Here is a 19,522-nt window from a genome sequence, read left to right on the forward strand (position 1 = left end):
TCCTTTTCTCATAGTGAAACTGAAAGTTGAAAATGAAACTCAAACTGTCAAGAACCATAGTTCAAGCACACAAGCTGGACCCAGAAGCAAACACAATACGCAGAGATGCACGCAAAATAAACTTTATTTCTGAACTAAGGGTGTCCCGGAATGGTCAAAGGAAAACACGCTGAGTTAATGTTAAAACAAAGGGACCGGGAGACAAACAACTCGGGAACGCCATGATCAGGACCGTGGGAGGCTGCAACAGAAAAGGCAAGAGAGTTACTGGGGAGCGGGGAGATAACAGCATACACGGGGTAGAGTTATTTATCTTACGATCAGGGCTGGGCCGTGGGAACCAGAGAGAGGGGTGAGGGTCTGCGGGAGAGCTCCAGGGAGACGGAGGAGATGATGACCGGTGGTTTATTCGAACTCCAGGCGGGCAGGAGGACAGGCAGATGTAGGCTCAAACACACCGAGCGATAACCGCTGAATGGTGACTAACGGACTGGCGTGGAGCAGCCAGCTGAGAGGGGTTAAATAGTCCTCCTGATGATCGCCTGGAATGGGATGCAGGTGTGGAGACGACAGCCACACCCGTAGTCGTGGGCATCCCATCTGCTCCTCAGACACCGGGCCGCGGACCATGACACAAACTGACTGTTTGGAACACAAATGTTTGAATATTTTTTTCTCATACTTATCAGGGACATATAACGGTGCACAAACATGCTGCACAGATCAGAACACACATAAACATAGATGTATGATTGTTTTTTGTAAAGCATGAAAATGCTGACTACATAATTTTTATGTAAAAGCACAATACCAACCATTGTGTTGGTAAGAAAGTATTTCCTGCTGATAAAATGAAATGGATCCATGATATCATCAAAGTGACAGATTTATGATATCTCTGATGGTATGCCCAGTGTAGTAGATCAACATCGAAAGTTTTCCGTTGTAAAACTGCACGGTTTTATAGCAAGAATAGATAACTACAAAAAACTACATGAAAGATACCAAACAAAGCACATCATATTACACATCAGTTAACTTAGAGTGGTCCAGATATGCAATACAGAAGTCAGAGTTGACTATTAAGAATACATGCAAAAAGACTGACACCATGTTCGCAGGTAATTCCCAAGTGAAACTAGATTTAAAAGAAGACTGAATTTCTCAAACTGAAATTTGAAATCAGAGCATGTTAACATATTAGACAAACAAAGAGAGAAGTCAATAAGCTGTTGATCAGTTCGTGCATATAATTTAAATCATCAACTGAGAGTCAGCCTCTTCTCATACAGAGAGAAATACAAAAGCAGGAGTACCAACAATCAGCAACAAGATCTCAAACTGAGACCAAGGCAGCGGATAAATAAACAAAACCATGACAGCTACAGAACTCCAGGTGTCCAGGTCTGACCAACAAAGTCAGTGTGCCTTCACCCGAATTCTACTGACACACACAAAAGTAAATCAAATGATCTGAAAATGAAAGTCTTAAATACCCACTAGTTATTGCAGTAACAACCAAGCCCATGTTAATTATTCAGTTCATAATGCGAGACCTTTCTTTTTGCCTTTGTAATGAAATAGTAAAAAGAGTTCACTTTAATTTCACACCCATATAAGATCCAGAGTCATTTTTTCAAAAACATTTTCCTATATTTCTCTTTGAAACCTTTTAGATTTTAATTATTACATAAATCATTTCCCATTACTATGTTGTCACCTTACTCAAAAGAGATAAAATGCCACGGAGAGCTTACCGTGTGCTTGCACTCCATGTGACTTTAGGTACTGCTCAATGAGTCTCTCCATGGTTGTGTTATTGCACTCATACTTGACCAGTCTGACTCTATCAGCAATCACAAAAATCTGCTGTCAGTGCATTTCTTTTCCAACCCAGTCTATCCTGGCATACCATAAGAACAGAGAAGTGAAAATAGCTTCAACCGATTCTAGCAACATTTTCTTTTTTACAGGCACAGCTGATTAAAGCGGTGAAATACACATCTTTACACACATAAATCTTTCACTTTACACATTAAAAAATAATTTCAGGTGAATATATAAAAGATGTCAAATCAAATAAAAATAGTTACAGACTCAATTGGTGTTTAATTTCAACTGTGTGTCACGGTCCGGGGCAGCGGCCGTGTGGAGAGTGGAAGGAGGACTCAAAGCGCAGCACTTATTCAGGTGTGAGGGTGATTTATTGATAATAACAAACATAAAGAGGAGATGGCAAAACAGAACTACGGATGAACTAAACTGGGTGAAACTACACAAAGGAGTGGCAAACCTGAACACGAAGGGAGAACAGCAGGGAGAGCACGCAGAGGATTTCACAGGGTAGATGCAGAGTACGCAGGGTAACACAGAGGATGAACACAGGTAGGAACACAGACGACGCGACGAGGAGCAGAGGAAATCACACGCTATAAATACACAAAGAGACACTGGGAAATCACACACAGATGGGGGAAACAGCTGGACCTGATTAACCTGACGAGACAGGGGAACACTAACACCAGGGACCAACAGAGGGAGCACAACCCAGAACCCAGTGTCTAAAATCCCAAACACAAACCATCCCAAAACAGCCATGAATAATAATGAAAGTAATAACAATAAGTACATAAACATAAAGTCACTGAGTCATGGTCGCAGGACCATGACAGTACCCCCCCCCCCCCCTCAAGGGCTGGCCCCCGACAGCCATAGAAACACACCACCAGATCCGGGCGGGCGGCAGGGGGCCCAGGACGGAGGGCCCAGAGTCCCAAAACAAAGATGAACACAAAACCCACAGGGGAGCAGAGTCCAAAGCACAGTTCAGGAGGCCGTCCACGAAGAAGGCAGCGGCGGCGCGTAAAGAGTTCAGGAGGCCGGCCGTGCGGAAGGCAACGGCGGCGCGTAAAGAGTTCAGGAGGCTGGCCGTGCGGAAGGCAACGGCGGCGCGTAAAGAGTTCAGGAGGCCGGCCGTGCGGAAGGCAACGGCGGCCACACAGGCGATGGCGGTCCGGGGGCCGGCCGTGCGGAAGGCAACGGCGGCCACACAGGCGATGGCGGTCCGGGGGCCGGCCGTGCGGAAGGCAACAGCGGCCACACAGGCGATGGCGGTCCGGGGTCCGGTCATGCGGAAGGCAACGGCGGCCACTCAGGCGACGGCGCTCGGCCAGTAGCCTAGCCAGCGGTCCAGAAAACGGCTGTTTAGCTCCAGACCCAAACGAGGCTGGGCCAGGCGAGGCTGAGGGCACGGAAGCCGGGACCGCAGCAGGCGGAGATGATGATGCAGACACAAAGGCTGGACCAGACGAGGATGCAGACACGGAGGCTGGACCAGACGAGGATGCAAACACGGAGGCTGGACCAGACGAGGATGCAAACACGGAGGCTGGACCAGACGAAGATGAAGCCGGACCAGACGAAGATGAAGCCGGGCCAGGCGAGGATGAAACCGGGCCAGGCGATGAAGAAGCTGCAGCTGAAGCTGGGCCAGGCGAAGCTGACGCTGTAGCTGAAGCTGGGCCAGGTGAGGATGAAGCTGGACCAGAATCAGGCGAGGATGAAGCCGGGCCAGGCGTGGATGAAGCCGGGCCAGGCGTGGATGAAGCTGTAGCTGAAGCTGGGCTAGGCGAAGCAGACGCTGAAGCTGAAGCTGGGCCAGGTGAGGATGAAGCTGGACCAGAACCAGGCGAGGCTGAAGCTTCAGGCTGAGCCGTGGCAGTAGCAGGTGGTAGCGCTGCAGGTGATGATACTGCAGGAGGCGGCGCTGCAGCCACAGGTGGAGAAGCAGCCACAGGTGGAGAAGCAGCCACAGGTGGCCGGACGGGATCCTCGGGCCCCCCAGCAGGCGAAGCAGGAGGCTGGACGGGCTCCTCGGGCCCCCCAGCAGGCGAAGCGGGAGACTGAACGGGCTCCTCGGGCCCCCCAGCGAAAACAGCCGCAGAACCAGTGGGCACCGGGGCCCCCGGCACACATGAAACAAAGCCAGTAGGCACGTGGGCCTCTGGCACACATGAAACAAAACCAGCAGGCACGTGGGCCTCTGGCACACATGAAACAAAACCAGTAGGCACGTGGGCCTCTGGCACATGTGAAACAAAACCAGTAGGCACGTGGGCCTCTGGCACACATACGGAGGGCTGCAGCTGCGCAGAGCACTGACCCTGCTCAGGCAGTGACAGCCCGGTGCAGTTCACAGCTGGCATCTTGGCCACCAGGGGTCCAGAGTAAGCTGAGGGCAGCAACCCCGCCTCTGGGGAAGCCCCGGAGTGAGTAACAGTCACTAATGTTGCCAGCTGTTGAGGAACAGGTCCGTAATGTAACAGTTTGTCTCCCTGCTCAGAAACGGCGGTGGAAAAACAGTGTGAAAATTGTGGCTTAAGGGAGGCTAATGGTTGAGCTACAGACTGGGAAGCTTGTGGCTGGACACAGAACTGAGCCGGAGAATGGTGATAGAGTCCTGGCTCAGAAGGAGCGGCAGAGACACAGTCTCTCGGTTTCACAGAGGGTCTGTACACGCCCACTTGCGAAGGGTCCGTTACCACGAAGGTGGGTAAGCGATCCGAACAGTCTCCCATCCCGCTCTGGATAGCCCCAGAAAACAGAGTCTCGGAATCTGGGGAAGCCAGAACATGTCGCTCGCTCACCGCCTCGGACTGCTCGGAAGTAAAAGCAGACGGGGGGTGAAGACCGAGGTCCAGAAGGAGGAACTCCCGCTCCCACGAACAAAGCGAGCCCAGAAGCCATGGGAGACCGGTCACCAGACGCTGTAGCCGCCTCTCTACAGCGCGCTGGGACGTGCCACCCGGGCTTTCCAGCCACAGGTCGATCAGCTCCTGTGTGGCATCGATGAGATTTTCCCGTAGTTCCCTGGATGGATTAAGCGCTGCTGGGTCCATGTTGTGGTCGCGTCGTACTGTCACGGTCCGGGGCAGCGGCCGTGTGGAGAGTGGAAGGAGGACTCAAAGCGCAGCACTTATTCAGGTGTGAGGGTGATTTATTGATAATAACAAACATAAAGAGGAGATGGCAAAACAGAACTACGGATGAACTAAACTGGGTGAAACTACACAAAGGAGTGGCAAACCTGAACACGAAGGGAGAACAGCAGGGAGAGCACGCAGAGGATTTCACAGGGTAGATGCAGAGTACGCAGGGTAACACAGAGGATGAACACAGGTAGGAACACAGACGACGCGACGAGGAGCAGAGGAAATCACACGCTATAAATACACAAAGAGACACTGGGAAATCACACACAGATGGGGGAAACAGCTGGACCTGATTAACCTGACGAGACAGGGGAACACTAACACCAGGGACCAACAGAGGGAGCACAACCCAGAACCCAGTGTCTAAAATCCCAAACACAAACCATCCCAAAACAGCCATGAATAATAATGAAAGTAATAACAATAAGTACATAAACATAAAGTCACTGAGTCATGGTCGCAGGACCATGACACTGTGTATGTTTAATGGATGCAGTTCCAACTGAACAGCAGAACTCACAGTTGTAAAAGCTACATTACGAGTAACAGAAGTGTTCTGGCCAGTGTCTTCCTCTCTTTTCTTCCTGCACAGTTTTTTACAGCATAAAAGATTCAACAGATGCTTTCGCATCTTCTGTGAGAGCATACATAGCAGAGGGTTCATACAGCAGTGAGAATAGGCAAGCATTTCACAAATATGGTAGGCAACTGCTAACTGTTCCTGTGCCTTACAACCTATCGGTTTATAAAGAGATTTAATTAAAAGCACAATATGGTATGGTCCCCAGCAAAAGAAAAAGGCTGCAACAATACACAACAGCACAACTACAGTTCTGTTCTTCTTTCTGTTTAAAGCTTGTAAAACTTTCATTAGGATGGCAGAATAGCAGAAAATAATGATGGCATATGGGAGGAAGAATAGCAGTGATACTTGGAGATAACGTCCAAGCTTGTCATCAAATTCAGGCCCGCAATAGGTAACATTTTCCCAGTCTACTACTTTTACTATCATAGCATCGCTCAGGGATGCCGAGATGCTGATGACCCAGGCAGCTATACAGACACCAACTCCACACCTCTTCCTTTTAACTTGGTTGCTCGGCCAGTTGTGCAGCACCACGAGAATGAAACGATCCACTGTCATGGCAGTCAGTAGAATGACACTGCTGTACAGTCCAACAAAGAATGCAGCAGTCAGAAATTTGCAGGCAAAGTCCCCAAAGACCCAGTGGTGTAAATGATCAACGGCCCAGAATGGAAGTGTGATGGTGAAGATCAAATCAGAGCAGACCAGGTTCAGGATGAAAATATTTGTGATACTTTTCAGTTTCTCGTAGATGAAGAGAACACATAAGAGGAGGCTGTTGCCTATGACGCTGATGATGAAGATCAAGATGAAGAAAGGGCCAGTAAAAGTTGGAAAGTCAGTCTCACAAAGAAATGCAACATCACTCAGTCCATGGTCACTCATTGTGAAGTTGTTTGTCATTGTCTGTTTTCTAGAAAAAACATAAACACAAAACTAGATTTATAAAATGTATGTACATTACCCCTTCTTTTTCCAATAAAATGACACAAACTGTTGAGTTTTAGTTTTCACCTTATGTAAGCAACAGGGATAGAGAAATCACTTACCCAAATCATCAGCTGTCATGCCTTGTGGTCAGTTGCATTGTGCTGGAAAAGTTGTGAAGTTCTTGTGTTAACTTACAGTTCCTCTTTTTATTCACAGTAATTCAGAGTTGCAGTTTTTTCTCTTTTGCAAAACACATGAATATTGCTGATGATATTAAAATGTGATTATGAGGACAGTACCCAAAACTTGTTGGAAAGCAGTTATTTTCAGCTGAAAACTGGAAAGATACAGCAAACCTTCAAAAAACTGACAATGATAACCTAAAATATACTTCTAATAATATGTACAGCATATTCAGTAGGTCAATGTATTTTAAAATTGCTACAACAGAATAACAATAAAAGGTCCCAATCATATGAACTGCAAAACCTGAAAATAACTTGAGGAAACACAGCATACACGTCACTGTTATTAAACTAAAACTTCACGCTCTTTATCCTAAGTTACACTTTCCGGTAATTGTTACCCTCCCATATAAAAATGAAAAAAATAAATAAATAACCACCCCTTAGAAGGGATAGTATGCATGTGAATCTTAAGCTTTGGCTCTCTTCCAGAGGCCTGATAGTTTGAGGGTGTTGAGCAGTATCTTAGGTGTTCCTGTGTCTGCAATCTTCTGGACAAACATCTCTGATGTTGTGCTGAAATCTGCTGGAGCCAGTCTTCCAATTTCAGATTTATAGCTTCTAATGCTTCCTTTACCACTGGGACCACTTTGGACTTTACCTTCCACATCCCGCTGTTGCTACAGTCCCTTGTACATCTCTATTTTCTCATGCTCCTTCTTTCTGATGTTGTTGTCCACTGGGATTGCCACATCTATCACAACCTCAGTCTTCGCTTCCTTGTCAGCCACCACTGTGGTGGTTGCTTGGCCAGCTGCTGCTTGTCTGTCTGAAACTGGAAGTCCCACAGGACATTAGCCCTGTTGTTCTCAACCACCTTTGTTGGTGTCTCCCATTGGGACTTAGGGACTTCAAGTCCATATGCAACTCAGATGTTCCTGTACATTATCCCAGCTACTTGATTGTACCTCTCAGCGTAAGCTGTCCCAATTTGCATTTTACATCCTGCTGCAGCATTGATAATAAAGACCAGTTTATTAAATCCAGTATCCAAAATGCTGGTGCATGCTCATTTTTACATTTATTAAATCAATTTGATTATTGGTAGTATCAATACCACTGCTGGTATCAATGCTAGCATGATAGGATCGATACTTTGTTTTGCTCCTTTACCTTTAGTGCGTTGCTCCCAGTCATCAGAAAGTTGACGTGTCTGTGCAAACACCACTCCTCTCATCCTGCCTAACTTTGCGCCACCCCTTCTTCCCTGCTCCACTATGTTTAGTTGTCTTGTGGTCAGGTGACTCAATCGCACAGAGCTGTAGTGAGTGAGAAAGCGCAGCATTGTGTAGAAGTACTTCACAACTGCAAATAAAAACACTGCGAACACAAATCCTGTACTGTGACAAACTAGTATAAATAAAAAGAGCTTTCACACAGAATGAGCAGCAAAAGAAACGAAGACAGGAGGAAGTAAATCCCTCAGACAGACCCAGACCACCAGCATACAGAAAAAGTCTAAAGACATTCCAGGTCTCCCAAAAACACAAGGATAGTTATAAGGCGTGGTCTTGTGTTCATTCATTATCATGAAAAGTAAAAATCACAGTGATTTTTTTTTAGTGGTTTTTAAAATGTGTTAATCTTGTAGATAATGACGCACCACTCTCCCCTTCATAAGCTGCTTTTATAAGTTAAAAGTATTAGTATACTGGCCCCGTATTTACTTGGTATCACATCAAAACTTGCACAAATATCACACACCACTAGCAGAAAGTCTAAAACAGGCTACGCAGCTTTCAATGAGCAGACTGCCTGCAGGTGTATGACAGAAAGCCCAGAAACGCAGCTTCACAGGAGGGCAGAAATCAGTTGGGATCCACCCACCAAACCACCTGCAACGAAACACAGAGAAAGGTACAAAGACCTGCTGGCTCGACCCTGTTTTAATTAATCTTTGATTTTCATGCAGCTGTTTCTTTTATTTAACTATTAAATCATATTTAATAATGATAAATGTTAGAAATACAGAAATAAACAACTTGCAGTTATATGTAATAATATATTAACTCTAACATGATTATGAAAACTCAAGATGTTGTATTAGTGGTTAAACTGGTTAAATTAAGGACATTCAGCAACCAGTTTTTTTTTTGTTTTTGTTTTTGTTTTTTTGGTTATTTGTTTTTTGGTTATTTGTTTTTCATACATGCTAATCTGATGGCTGAGTCTGCACCTGCTGAACTTGCCTGCTTTGTTGAACTGAACATGCAAGGTGTTAACACGCTGGATCAATCGTTGAGCCTTTTCTATTATCATGCTAAGTCACACTTCACTCTAACTGATCTGCACCAGGAAATTTGTCCAACATGATTAGAAAGAGAAAATTGATCTTTCAAGTCGACAGGTCAAAGTGAAATTTGCTTACTTACTTCCTAGTTGCTCGCTTGTTGAAAAAGAAAGTATGCTGTTAAGAAAATATTAAAAGGTATCTCTTTCATATTAAATAAACTTCCACAAGATACAAACGTTAGTTTTATTTTTTTAAATCAAATGCATTGAGAATACTTTACATGAAATAAAATGTGAAAATAATCATGATATCAAATGTATAAAAAATAGCTTTGAAAGTGATTTTTTTGACAACAGAAAATGTAACACATGTAATCATAGAGACCGATCTACAATATCACTTCTACAATGTACAGTATAATCAACAGATCATTTTGGAGTAGTAGAAGTATAAAATAGAAGATTCTGATCAGAAAGTATATAAACACAGATAAAAACATTAAGAAAAGGTATTGAAACACAACACATTACACAATGTCAAAATGAAATTGTCACTTCTGTTTCTCTTTATATGATGGACACCTTTGCAGTAACTGGTAGAATCCCAGTCTAACCACAGAACACCCTGAATTTTCTGTGCATGAAGCAGCAGATGTAGCATTTGTCTTTCTATAAAGCTTGACTAATTGAGCTGTTTTTAATTTATTTGCCATTTTGTACCACTCTCTACCAAAGAGGTAACTATGAGAATGTTGGCTTTCTTTGTCTTACCTGGCTCAACAAAACTGAAAACCCATGTGGGACATAACGAATATTACAAAGGTGGTTATCAACTTTCACTGGTTGGGTATTCAGCATGTTACCATGGTGATTTAGCCAGGTAAAAACAAAGTCACTTTCGTAACAGAAAACTCAGGTCACTAAGCCATTAATCTTGCTGTGTGGTACACCCCTTTGGCATCAACAAAGTCAGACTCTATCATTAATAGAAACTGATGGACATTATGAACAATGCTGGGCATCCTCTGCACACGGCCATAAACAATCAGAAGAGTCTGTTCAGTGACAGGTTGCTTCTCCACAAGACAAGAACTAACAGACTTAAAAACTCCTTTGTCCCACACGCCATCAAACTGTTTAACTCCTCTCTGGAGGGGAGAGGGAGGGGAAACAGGAGGACAAAGGAGGGGGGAACAACTAAGCTGTAGTGCCTCTTCACCTCACTGTACAATACCTTGTGCAATACTTTTTGTAAATAGTCAACAGTGCAATAGACTCAATACTTGAAATGTGCAATTCACTTGTATTTTATTTTTTATTCCTATTTATTCTATTTATCCCCTTTGTATATTTTATTTATATTTGTCTCTGTATTTATATATGTGTGTGTGTGTGTGTGTGTGTGTGTGTGTGTATATATATATATATAACAATTCTGTAACTGTAACTTCGGTCGTTGCTGTGCTTTTTGGAAGTCGAATTTCCCAGAGGAACCCACCCGAGGGATTAATAAAGTTCTATCTTATCTTATCTTATCTTATCTTATCTTATCTTAATAGGTGCTGCCCATTTTTTGATCTTGTTACTGTTGCTTGTACTATATTAAGTTCAGCTAATTTATCTAATCAAACCCTCAAGCATCTAGCTGTCTCATCCTAATGCATGCATGCTACAGTAAATTCAAATTTCTTCCGCATTTTGGAGAGGGATTAATGCCATTGGACTGTCAGTTTTAGTTTCATCTCTGCACAGTGATAATGTATTGCACGGCATGGGAAGATACCTCCTAAACCTTTGTACTCCTATTAAATGCACCAAAGGGATAAAGCAGCAGTAGATGTCAATGATGGGATGAATGATCAACCAAGCATAGTGCAATGCATATATCAGTTCATGTGTGTACTCATAAAAATCCAATAGTAGCAAGGACTGTATAAACATGTGGATGCTAGAAGGAGCCAAGCATAGAAAAGTACTGACAGTTATGCCTAAAATCAATTTTGAAGGCTGTTGTTGGCTGTTTATCCTGCCCTGCTTTGCCATTATCCACATGTGAACATAACAGAATGAAGTGATAAGGACAGGAATGAGAAAGAAAAGAAAAATCTGTGTGTAGATTACAGTGAGTTTCATGGTTAGTGACTCCACCAAATTTACACACACTTTCATGTCAGCGATTTCGATGACTCGACCACTCACAGCCAGTTTAATGCTTGCAGCAGCACACACCAGCCACATCACAATGCTACCTATGAGAACACCATATTTTGTTAAGGCCTGTGCAGACAAGCACCAAGGCTGAACCACAGTAACATAAGAATGCAAAGACATGGCAGTGAGGATCACCACGGCGGTGAATAGTCCCAGAAAATAAATCCCTACACTTACTCCGCAGGCCCACTCTCCAAAGACCCACGTATGGAGTGCATTACAGGCTGCAAAAGGCAATGTCACAGTGAAGCAGAGGTTAGAAACTGTGAGCTGAAGAAGTAAAATATCCGATGTGATCTTCCAAGCTTGTTCCGTCCAGAGGACCCACAGCAGGAAGCTGTTTGCAGGAAGGCTGATGCAGAAGACGAGACTGTTGACAGCAGCAGGATAGTAAAGTTCTGATATCTTAATGTCATACTCGGTCTCACTGCTGTGAGTCTCATTAAAGTGTATGTAATCATAACTGTCACTGTCCAAGGCCATGATTTACTTGTTTAGGTCTTGGGAGGAAAGTACTGTTGAGGAAATGAAAAAAAATCTTATACTGTGAAGATGATTTATTTATTTATATATAGTAACATAATTAATGCATTTTGGTACAAATATGTTAGTCAAGATAAAAACTAATACAGTTTAGAACCAATGATTATAAAGTTGAACAGCATAATATTCATGCCTTCAACAGCATTCAGGAAAAATTAAATGTAGAAATGTAAAAAGAATGATATAACAGCATAAATCTATGAATGGCAAATAAAGCATGTCCACAGGGGTTATTGTGAACCAGTGAAGAAAATGGTCAAAACATATAATGTTGCTTGCATAACAGCACTGCAGTTTTATTTAATATTCCCTGGTTAATTCATATCGCAGTTATATCAAATTCCACTCCATATTCCTACATTTCCTTACATTTCCTGTATTTCTGTCACAACATTTATTTTTGTTAATAATAAATAAATAATACTTTATTATTGTTATTATAATAAATAATAAATACTAATATTTTATTATTACATGAATCATTTCTTATGAGTATTATCACCTAATTCAAAAGAGAAAAACAGCCAAGAAGAGCCTACCTTGTGCATGCACTCTGTGTTTCCCTCACTGATTGTGTTAATACACTTACACTTCGTACTAATATGACCACAGAAATTTGCTTTCATTGCATTTTTTCCATCTAGCCTATAATGACGTGCAGAGAGAAGAGAGAAGTGAAAACAGCTTCACTGGATTTCAGTAACATTGTATTTTGTTTTTTTACAAAAACAGCATTGCTTGTAAAAGTGCAGTAGAAAACAGATTCCTACACACGTACATTTTGCTTTTACTTGGCACATTAAAATTAAAAATGCATGTAATTTCTACTTAATTTCAGGAGAACATAAAAAAGATGTCAAATTAAATAAGAATATTTACAGATGTTTAACTTCACAAGTGGCTGTTTAACTGATTGTTGTGCAGTTCCAAGTTTATAGCAGAACTCCCAGCTATGAAAACTGCTTTCTGACTAACAGAACTGAGAGATGTGTCTCTCTCCCTGTTCTTCCTGAACAAAAGATTCAACAGATGCTTTCGCATCTTCTGTGAGAGCATATATAGCAGAGGGTTCATACAGCAGTGAGAATAGGCAAGCATTTCACAAATATGGTAGGCAACTTCTAACTGTTCCTGTGCCTTACAACCTATCGGTTTATAAAGAGATTTAATTAAAAGCACAATATGGTATGGCCCCCAGCAAAAGAAAAAGGCTGCAACAATACACAACAGCACAGCTACAGCCCTGTGCTTCTTTCTGTTTAAAGCTTGTAAAACTGTCTTGAGGATGGCAGAATAGCAGAAAATAATGATGGCATATGGGAGGAAAAATAGCAGTGATACTTGGAGATAATGTCCAAGCTTGTCATCAAATTCAGGCTCGCAATAGGTAACATTTTCCCAGTCTACTACTTTTACTATCATAGCATCACTCAGGGATGCCGAGATGCTGATGACCCAGGCAGCTATACAGGCACCAACTCCAGACTTCTGCCTTATAGCATGGTTGCTCAGCCGGTTGTGCAGCACCACGGTAATGAAGCGATCCACTGTCATGGCAGTCAGCAGAATGACACTGCTGTACAGCCCAACAAAGTATGCAGCAGTCATGAATTTGCAGGCAAAGTCCCCAAAGACCCAGTGGTGTAAATGATCAACGGCCCAGAATGGAAGTGTGATGGTGAAGATCAAATCAGAGCAGACCAGGTTCAGGATGAAAATATTTGTCATTGTGTTCAGTTTCTCGTAGATGAAAAGAACACATAAGAGGAGACCGTTGCCTATGACACTGAGGATGAAGATCAGGATGAAAAGGGGGCCGGTGATGTTTGGAAAGTCAGTCTCACAAAGAAATTCAACATGATCACTCAGTCTATAGTCACTCATTGTGAAGTTGTTTTCCTTTGTCAGTTTTCTAAAAAACAAAAAACAAAAAACTAGATTTTTAAAATGTAATTAAAGACGTTAACTGAGCAGTTCTCTATTAAATAACAGAAATTCTTTATTTTAGTTTTAATCTTTGTACATTATGTTAGCAAGTGGGAGCAGCCAGTTGAAGTCCAACTTAGGAGAAATAATACAGCAACTTACCTCAACAATCAGCTGTCAACTCTGGTGTTGAATTGCGCTCTGGTCAGATAGCTCTGATGGTCTTGACTAAAGTAACAGTTCCTCTTTTTGTTTCACATTAAGTCAGAGAGGCCGTCTTAACAAAAAAAAAAAAAAAAAAACATGCCCAAAAACCATGGGCAACTTGTTTTTCTGCATTGAAAATCCAACTTAAACAAAATTAAAAGTACATTTTAATATTTTCTCATAGTTTTATTAAAAATGTAACAGACTACAAGCATGCAGCACTAGCCAAAATGAACACAAAAATAACTGCATGTATTATTTTGTTTATTATTTTGTAAAGCAAAAGAATAATGCTGATGGTATTAGAATATGAAAATAAGCACAATACCCAATACTCTGTTGGGAAGAAGTCATGTTCTGCTGAAAACTGGAAAGATTTTTTTTTTTTTATTATTATCATGGATAATCAAAGTGACATATATGTATATATATATCTGTAATACCATGTACAGCATAATCAGCAGATCTAAACACAAATGAAATTGCTACAGCAACAAAAGGTTCTTTGATCATAGAAGAGTTTGGTCAGAAACTATAACCACAGATAAGTACATGAAGCAAACTTGATTAAACATAACATATTACAACATATTACAAAATATTACAACATATTGCACACCATCGATGTTAAACAGAAGTTTCCCACTTTTCTATTCTTCTTGTTTCAGTTGCACCTTTCCAGTAAATTACACGACTGCACTCTGACCCCAGAACAACTTGAAGTCTTTATGATCCAATCATCTGAATGAGGCTGTTTGAGTTACGATCATAGGTTTGGCAGGATGAACAGCTCTATAATATTTTACTCAGACTTTGCATTAAAAAGTCAGTTTCTGTTATTAGTAACTGCCAGTCATTTCAATTTGTGCTTCTTTTTTTTTTTATACCATTATCTGTAAACTCCAGAAACATAAGTCTTAATCCCAGATATCTCAAAAAGTTTCTGAGACAATCAAACCAGCTCTTCTGGTTTGAAATCATATAGACCACACTCCATTATGATGTTTATGATGACAATAAACCTCTTGAATATGTGTGCATACTTTGATCACTGATGGCTAAAGACATGAGGAAACCAAATGCAGTTTCACAAAGAAGTAGCAGGTTATGTTGCTCAGTCTATTTTTGGCATTTTATTTTTTATTTAATGTTATTTAGTGAATGTTAATATAAACATATTTGACTGAATAATAAATGGCAAGCAATAATCTGATGAAAATAAGCCGTTATGCTGCATTGATATAGGTTACTGATCAGTAATTTTAAAGAAGAGTCAGAAAATGGTTGTAAAAAGCACCAACATTGGGGGAAATCATTTTGGAAAAACATATTGGCAGTTCATTCCCAAGTGAACCCAGATTCAAAAGAACAATGAAATCCGTTTGAGACATTTTGAGAATCAACTATGTTAATGAACAAGATGTATTAGTTCTGTTTTTTTACAATATCAAGGTGCCTGTGACAACTCTTCACCACTTGTTATCGATATTATTGTGTGCCGGTTTGGTCTGTTGCGAAAGCTGTTATTGTTTTTTTTGCGGCCCAAGCTCTTTAGCATTTTCTTCAAATGGGTTTTGAATTTAACCCCCACAAACACATAAAACACGGGGTTAAGGCAGCATTGTGAAAAGGCAAAAAGTCGAGTAATCTCAAGCGCATAATCCAGATTTTTGCTGTATTGACAATCTTCCCCTAATGAGTCACTTTCTCTGGGCCAGTAGGAAAAGGACTGCAGAAATATCACTAAATTGTAAGGTACCCATCCAACAAGGAAAACAACCATGAGAATAAAAATTAGTTTCAAAGTTTTGTTTCGTCTTCTTTGCACAGGATGAAGCAACCTGCACATGATATGAGTGTAGCAAAACATGAATACCACTGAGGTAATTAGAAAGAGGATGTTTTGCTGGTAGATTCCCCACAAGCTCCAATAAGAATCTGCATATACACAGTACTTTGACTCTGCAACTTTGGTGGAAGCAAAAGCTAGACTGGAAACCAGGATGCTAACGACCCAAATGATCGCAGATGCTACAATACTGTAATACCCTGTGGTGGAAACAATGTCAGACAGAGGATTTATAACAGCTATATAGCGGTGAGCAGTCATCAGGATGAGGAGGATACCGCTGCTGTAGAATCCAAGGCAGAAGATAAAGTTCACTATTTTGCATGCATGCTCCCCTAAGGTCCATCCGTGCATGTTGTAGTAGGCCCAGAAGGGCAGAGAAGCTGTGAAGAAGAGATCTGATACAGCCAGATTCAGGATGAAGGTGTTGGTGAGGGATTTCAAATTCTCATACTTGACCAGCACCACGAGGACCAAGATGTTGCCAAAGATGCTGAGAATCACCACAATGGAGAAAAAGACTGGAGTGAAGATCGCTCCAAATTGGATGACACCTGTTTTGTTGCAGAGTTCATCGTAGTCATAATCATAGGGGTACGAGGTTGAGTCAAGGCTGGTGCTGATAGTATCTACGTTATCCATTGTATCCACTTTCTTCCAGCATAAAGGGAAATTTAAAAAAGACTGTTAGACAGGTATATCAAGTAGGTCAAATTTCACAGTCTTACTTAAGGACTTATAATATTATAAACCTTTGTTAGACAAGGCTATCTAACAAATATTAGCTAATGGTCAGTGACTCTGTATTTGGATGCATATCTCACTTTTCTCACTTACTCTCTATTATAATATTTAACCAAGAATACATTTTAAAAGTTATTTATATTTATGGACTTAAAAATGTATTTATGTAGTATATTCTATGCACTGATTTGTGTTTTTTGACAGGATTTTATCAACGAAAACATCAAAGAAGAAATGCAGCAAACCTAGAAGCTAGCAAATAAAAACTAATCAAGGACTGTTTGTGACTGAGCCACTTTTGTGTATATTTAGTCATTGCAGTGGGTACAAACTGGCTTGGAGAAACATTGCAGGTTGAGAAGGTACAGCACATTGTGAATTGCCTGACCAAACAGTCTGGTAGAGAACCTCAGAGAAGATGAAGGGCTCAAAGCTTTAAACATAAACCAAAACTTACTTTACCTTTTCACCCTGACTTTTAACTGATTATGCACTATGGAGAGCGATTAGAAAGCAAAAGAAAATAATATAGTATGTGTAGATTATATTATTTAAGTTTATTTTCTATATTTTAGCTCATACTTTTAGCTGTTTTGCTATTTCTTATTTTTACTAAGTATATTTTTCAGTTTTCTTATCAGATTATTAGGCATACACACAAAAGGTGATTTTGTTTAAAGTTTGATTGACTAATTGGTAATTAGAGATGCACTAATCGACCAGTCAGGAAGAGGAGCCATCTGATTGCCAGAGTTCTCTGTCCTGAGCAGTAAGTCAGCCTCCCATATGTCTGACTGTGAACTTCATTCCAAGTGTCATTCAATTGTGCACAGATACTCACAGGTGCATACTAATGTGTCGTTACCATGGAAGCTCTTCACTGTGAGTGAAGACACAAAGTTGAATTTTGTTTGTTTATGCCATCAAGTACAGGTTTTAGAAATAAAACTGGAACATGAAAAATTGGTACTGAGAGACACTTACAAAAAATTGGAAATTGGAATTGACTAAGAAAATCAATGCATCTTTAATGTTGATCAATATGTAAATGTTGGAATATTGCAAGTAATCAGGATTGGTGGCCTGTTCTTTAAAGCATCTGTAATTTCATGTTTTATGAAAGCCTTGTGATACAAGGCTTATGTTAACACAAGAAGTATCATGTAGAAAATGAAATAAATCATATCAGAATCGGGGTGTAAAGTTAGTAAATCTAAGTAAATATTACCTTACCACACAGAATAAAGATAAGCTACTCCAAGAAGTTTTGTAATTTGAGAAAAAGGAAATTGTTTTGTGTTGCTAGTATAATTTGCTTGAGAACTTTTTTGCAAAAATCCATTCTAAGTAATAAGTAGGATTTTTTTTGAAAACATTCTAATTAAAACGTAGAGTTCTAGATTTATTTATGTCAATGCAACTCAGTTTGTTCAGTGAATATAAGATAGCATTAATGGTCATAAAAGGGGGGAAAGCCACAAAAAGGCTACATACATTCATTGTGTGCAGTGCACAAAGTGCTGTTGTGTGTCATTGTTTTCAATTTTCTCCATAGTTTCCTTAATCAGTGTCCAGGTTTTCACTAAATCAAATGCACAAATTAATCAAAATGTGTGCACAAATCTGCAATAGCAGTCACGCCTGAAAAATGTTCCCACTCTGTAAACATTGATTGAACCTGTACACACTCTAAACTTTAACGTCACTTTCAGCAAAGGTCAACCTTAGACTTTGACTGAAATGAAAGAAAGTCAAAACTATACTGTACCTGCACAAAGGGGGTCTGCACACCAGGGTCCTCAGCAAGGTTGTTAGCGAAAGGTTGGTGAGAGTGGTTTTGAATATCACAAAGGTGAACAGAAACTACGCATTTTTTTCAGTTCATCCAATAAGCAGTGATTGTGGGACTTGTGTTTCACATGTGATGAAAACATGTTCCCTGTAACTGAAAACACTTAGTGGTGTGTACAGGTTTCATTTGTAAATCTGTGTTCTACCTGTAACTGTTTATTGAGAAACTTTCATTACTGCAGATAAACCAAAGACAATGAAAAGAGCCGATAGGGAAGAGATATCAAATCAGTTTTCCAATGCATCAAAGGTAGTCCTTTTACAATAAATAGACATTCAGGAAGTGCTGTTGCCTTAGCCGGATGATTCTAAATTGCCCATGTAAGAATAGTGAGAATGAGAATGTGAATGTTTGTCTGTCTGTCTGTTAGCCCTGCGTGAGACTGGCGACCTGTCCAGGGTGTAGCCTCCCTGTCCTCCTACTGTAGCTGGGACGGGCTCCAGCCTCCTCGCGACCATGATAATCAGATAATCGGAAGATAATGGATGGATGGATGGAAAGAAGTATGTGTCTAATTTATTAATATGTAACCCTTAGTAAACACAAATTACATTTGATGTCACTTCATGGCTGTTATTTAACCTACTTACCCAGATGCTGAGTGTTAAGAAAAGTCTGAGCAATAACTAGAACAGAAAAGTCAATAATGTGAATAAATGCACACTGATTTTGTGCGTGCTTGTTTGAGGGCATATGTCTGTGGTCACTTTGGTATTTTTATCCTTATGAGACTGCTAAACTAACAACAAGAGCTTTTTTTTCTAAATAAATTCAGATTCAGACCTCTTTGTGTACCCCAGATATTTAATGTCAGTCAGTTGTTTTGTAATTCTTTTATTTAGCTTGTTTTTATTTATTTATTTTATTTTATTTTTTTTACGTGAAATGGTCCCTTTATTTAAGCAGCCAACAAGTTCTTACGTTTTTGAATTCTAACAACTGGTTTTAAATACCCTGCACTAATTTTTTACTTTCTATTATGAATTTGAACTCTTAAACGGTTTTACGTTGTATTTATTTTATATATTGTATCGTGTATATCCAGTATTAGACTGTATTCAGCTTTCTATTTTACCTTGCATTTATTTTATCTATCATGTGTATTCCGTGTCATATAAACATATCATGTTTTCAGCTTTCTGTTTATGGTGTGTCTCAACCAAACGTGAACAGACCTCGGCCATACACCGTGGTTAGTCAGCCGTC

The 19,522-nt window shown here is 40.7% G+C and overlaps 4 protein-coding genes across 6 annotated transcripts; all 4 read right to left on the reverse strand.

Annotated features, from left to right (window-relative positions):
- Positions 1-4,498: 4,498 nt before the first annotated feature.
- On the reverse strand, positions 4,499-7,711 carry LOC146687531 (chemokine XC receptor 1-like). 2 transcript variants are annotated; one of them, XM_085439790.1, is made up of 3 exons: positions 6,807-7,711; positions 6,627-6,668; positions 4,499-6,490 (listed from the first exon to the last, which is right to left on the reverse strand). In XM_085439790.1, exon 3 carries the CDS (start codon positions 6,478-6,480, stop codon positions 5,443-5,445), a length of 1,038 nt encoding a protein of 345 aa, XP_085295916.1. In that variant the 5' UTR covers positions 6,481-6,490; positions 6,627-6,668; positions 6,807-7,711; the 3' UTR covers positions 4,499-5,442. The 2 variants fall into 2 exon arrangements, with proteins under 2 accessions (XP_085295916.1, XP_085295915.1); XM_085439789.1 differs by having other exon boundaries at positions 6,627-7,711.
- A 1,542-nt stretch (positions 7,712-9,253) lies between these two features.
- Positions 9,254-12,329, reverse strand: LOC146687532 (chemokine XC receptor 1-like). The gene is made up of 2 exons (XM_085439684.1): positions 12,278-12,329; positions 9,254-11,710 (listed from the first exon to the last, which is right to left on the reverse strand). Exon 2 carries the CDS (start codon positions 11,676-11,678, stop codon positions 10,665-10,667), a length of 1,014 nt encoding a protein of 337 aa, XP_085295810.1. The 5' UTR covers positions 11,679-11,710; positions 12,278-12,329; the 3' UTR covers positions 9,254-10,664.
- Positions 11,717-13,889, reverse strand: LOC146687533 (chemokine XC receptor 1-like). Its single transcript, XM_085439685.1, has 2 exons — positions 13,827-13,889; positions 11,717-13,650 (listed from the first exon to the last, which is right to left on the reverse strand). The coding sequence occupies exon 2, from the start codon at positions 13,620-13,622 to the stop codon at positions 12,630-12,632; it is 993 nt and encodes a 330-aa protein (XP_085295811.1). The 5' UTR covers positions 13,623-13,650; positions 13,827-13,889; the 3' UTR covers positions 11,717-12,629.
- An 831-nt stretch (positions 13,890-14,720) lies between these two features.
- LOC146687534 (chemokine XC receptor 1-like) lies at positions 14,721-18,279 on the reverse strand. Of its 2 annotated transcripts, none has more exons than XM_085439793.1 (2): positions 18,233-18,279; positions 14,721-16,374 (listed from the first exon to the last, which is right to left on the reverse strand). In XM_085439793.1, the coding sequence occupies exon 2, from the start codon at positions 16,360-16,362 to the stop codon at positions 15,319-15,321; it is 1,044 nt and encodes a 347-aa protein (XP_085295919.1). In that variant the 5' UTR covers positions 16,363-16,374; positions 18,233-18,279; the 3' UTR covers positions 14,721-15,318. The 2 variants fall into 2 exon arrangements, with proteins under 2 accessions (XP_085295919.1, XP_085295920.1); XM_085439794.1 differs by having other exon boundaries at positions 14,721-16,370; positions 18,233-18,256.
- Positions 18,280-19,522: the final 1,243 nt, after the last annotated feature.

Source organism: Copadichromis virginalis, linkage group LG18, assembly GCF_057382275.1.
Source record: "Copadichromis virginalis isolate Kocher_CV1m ecotype Utaka linkage group LG18, C_Virginalis_male_GT1.1, whole genome shotgun sequence".
NCBI lineage: Eukaryota > Metazoa > Chordata > Actinopteri > Cichliformes > Cichlidae > Copadichromis > Copadichromis virginalis.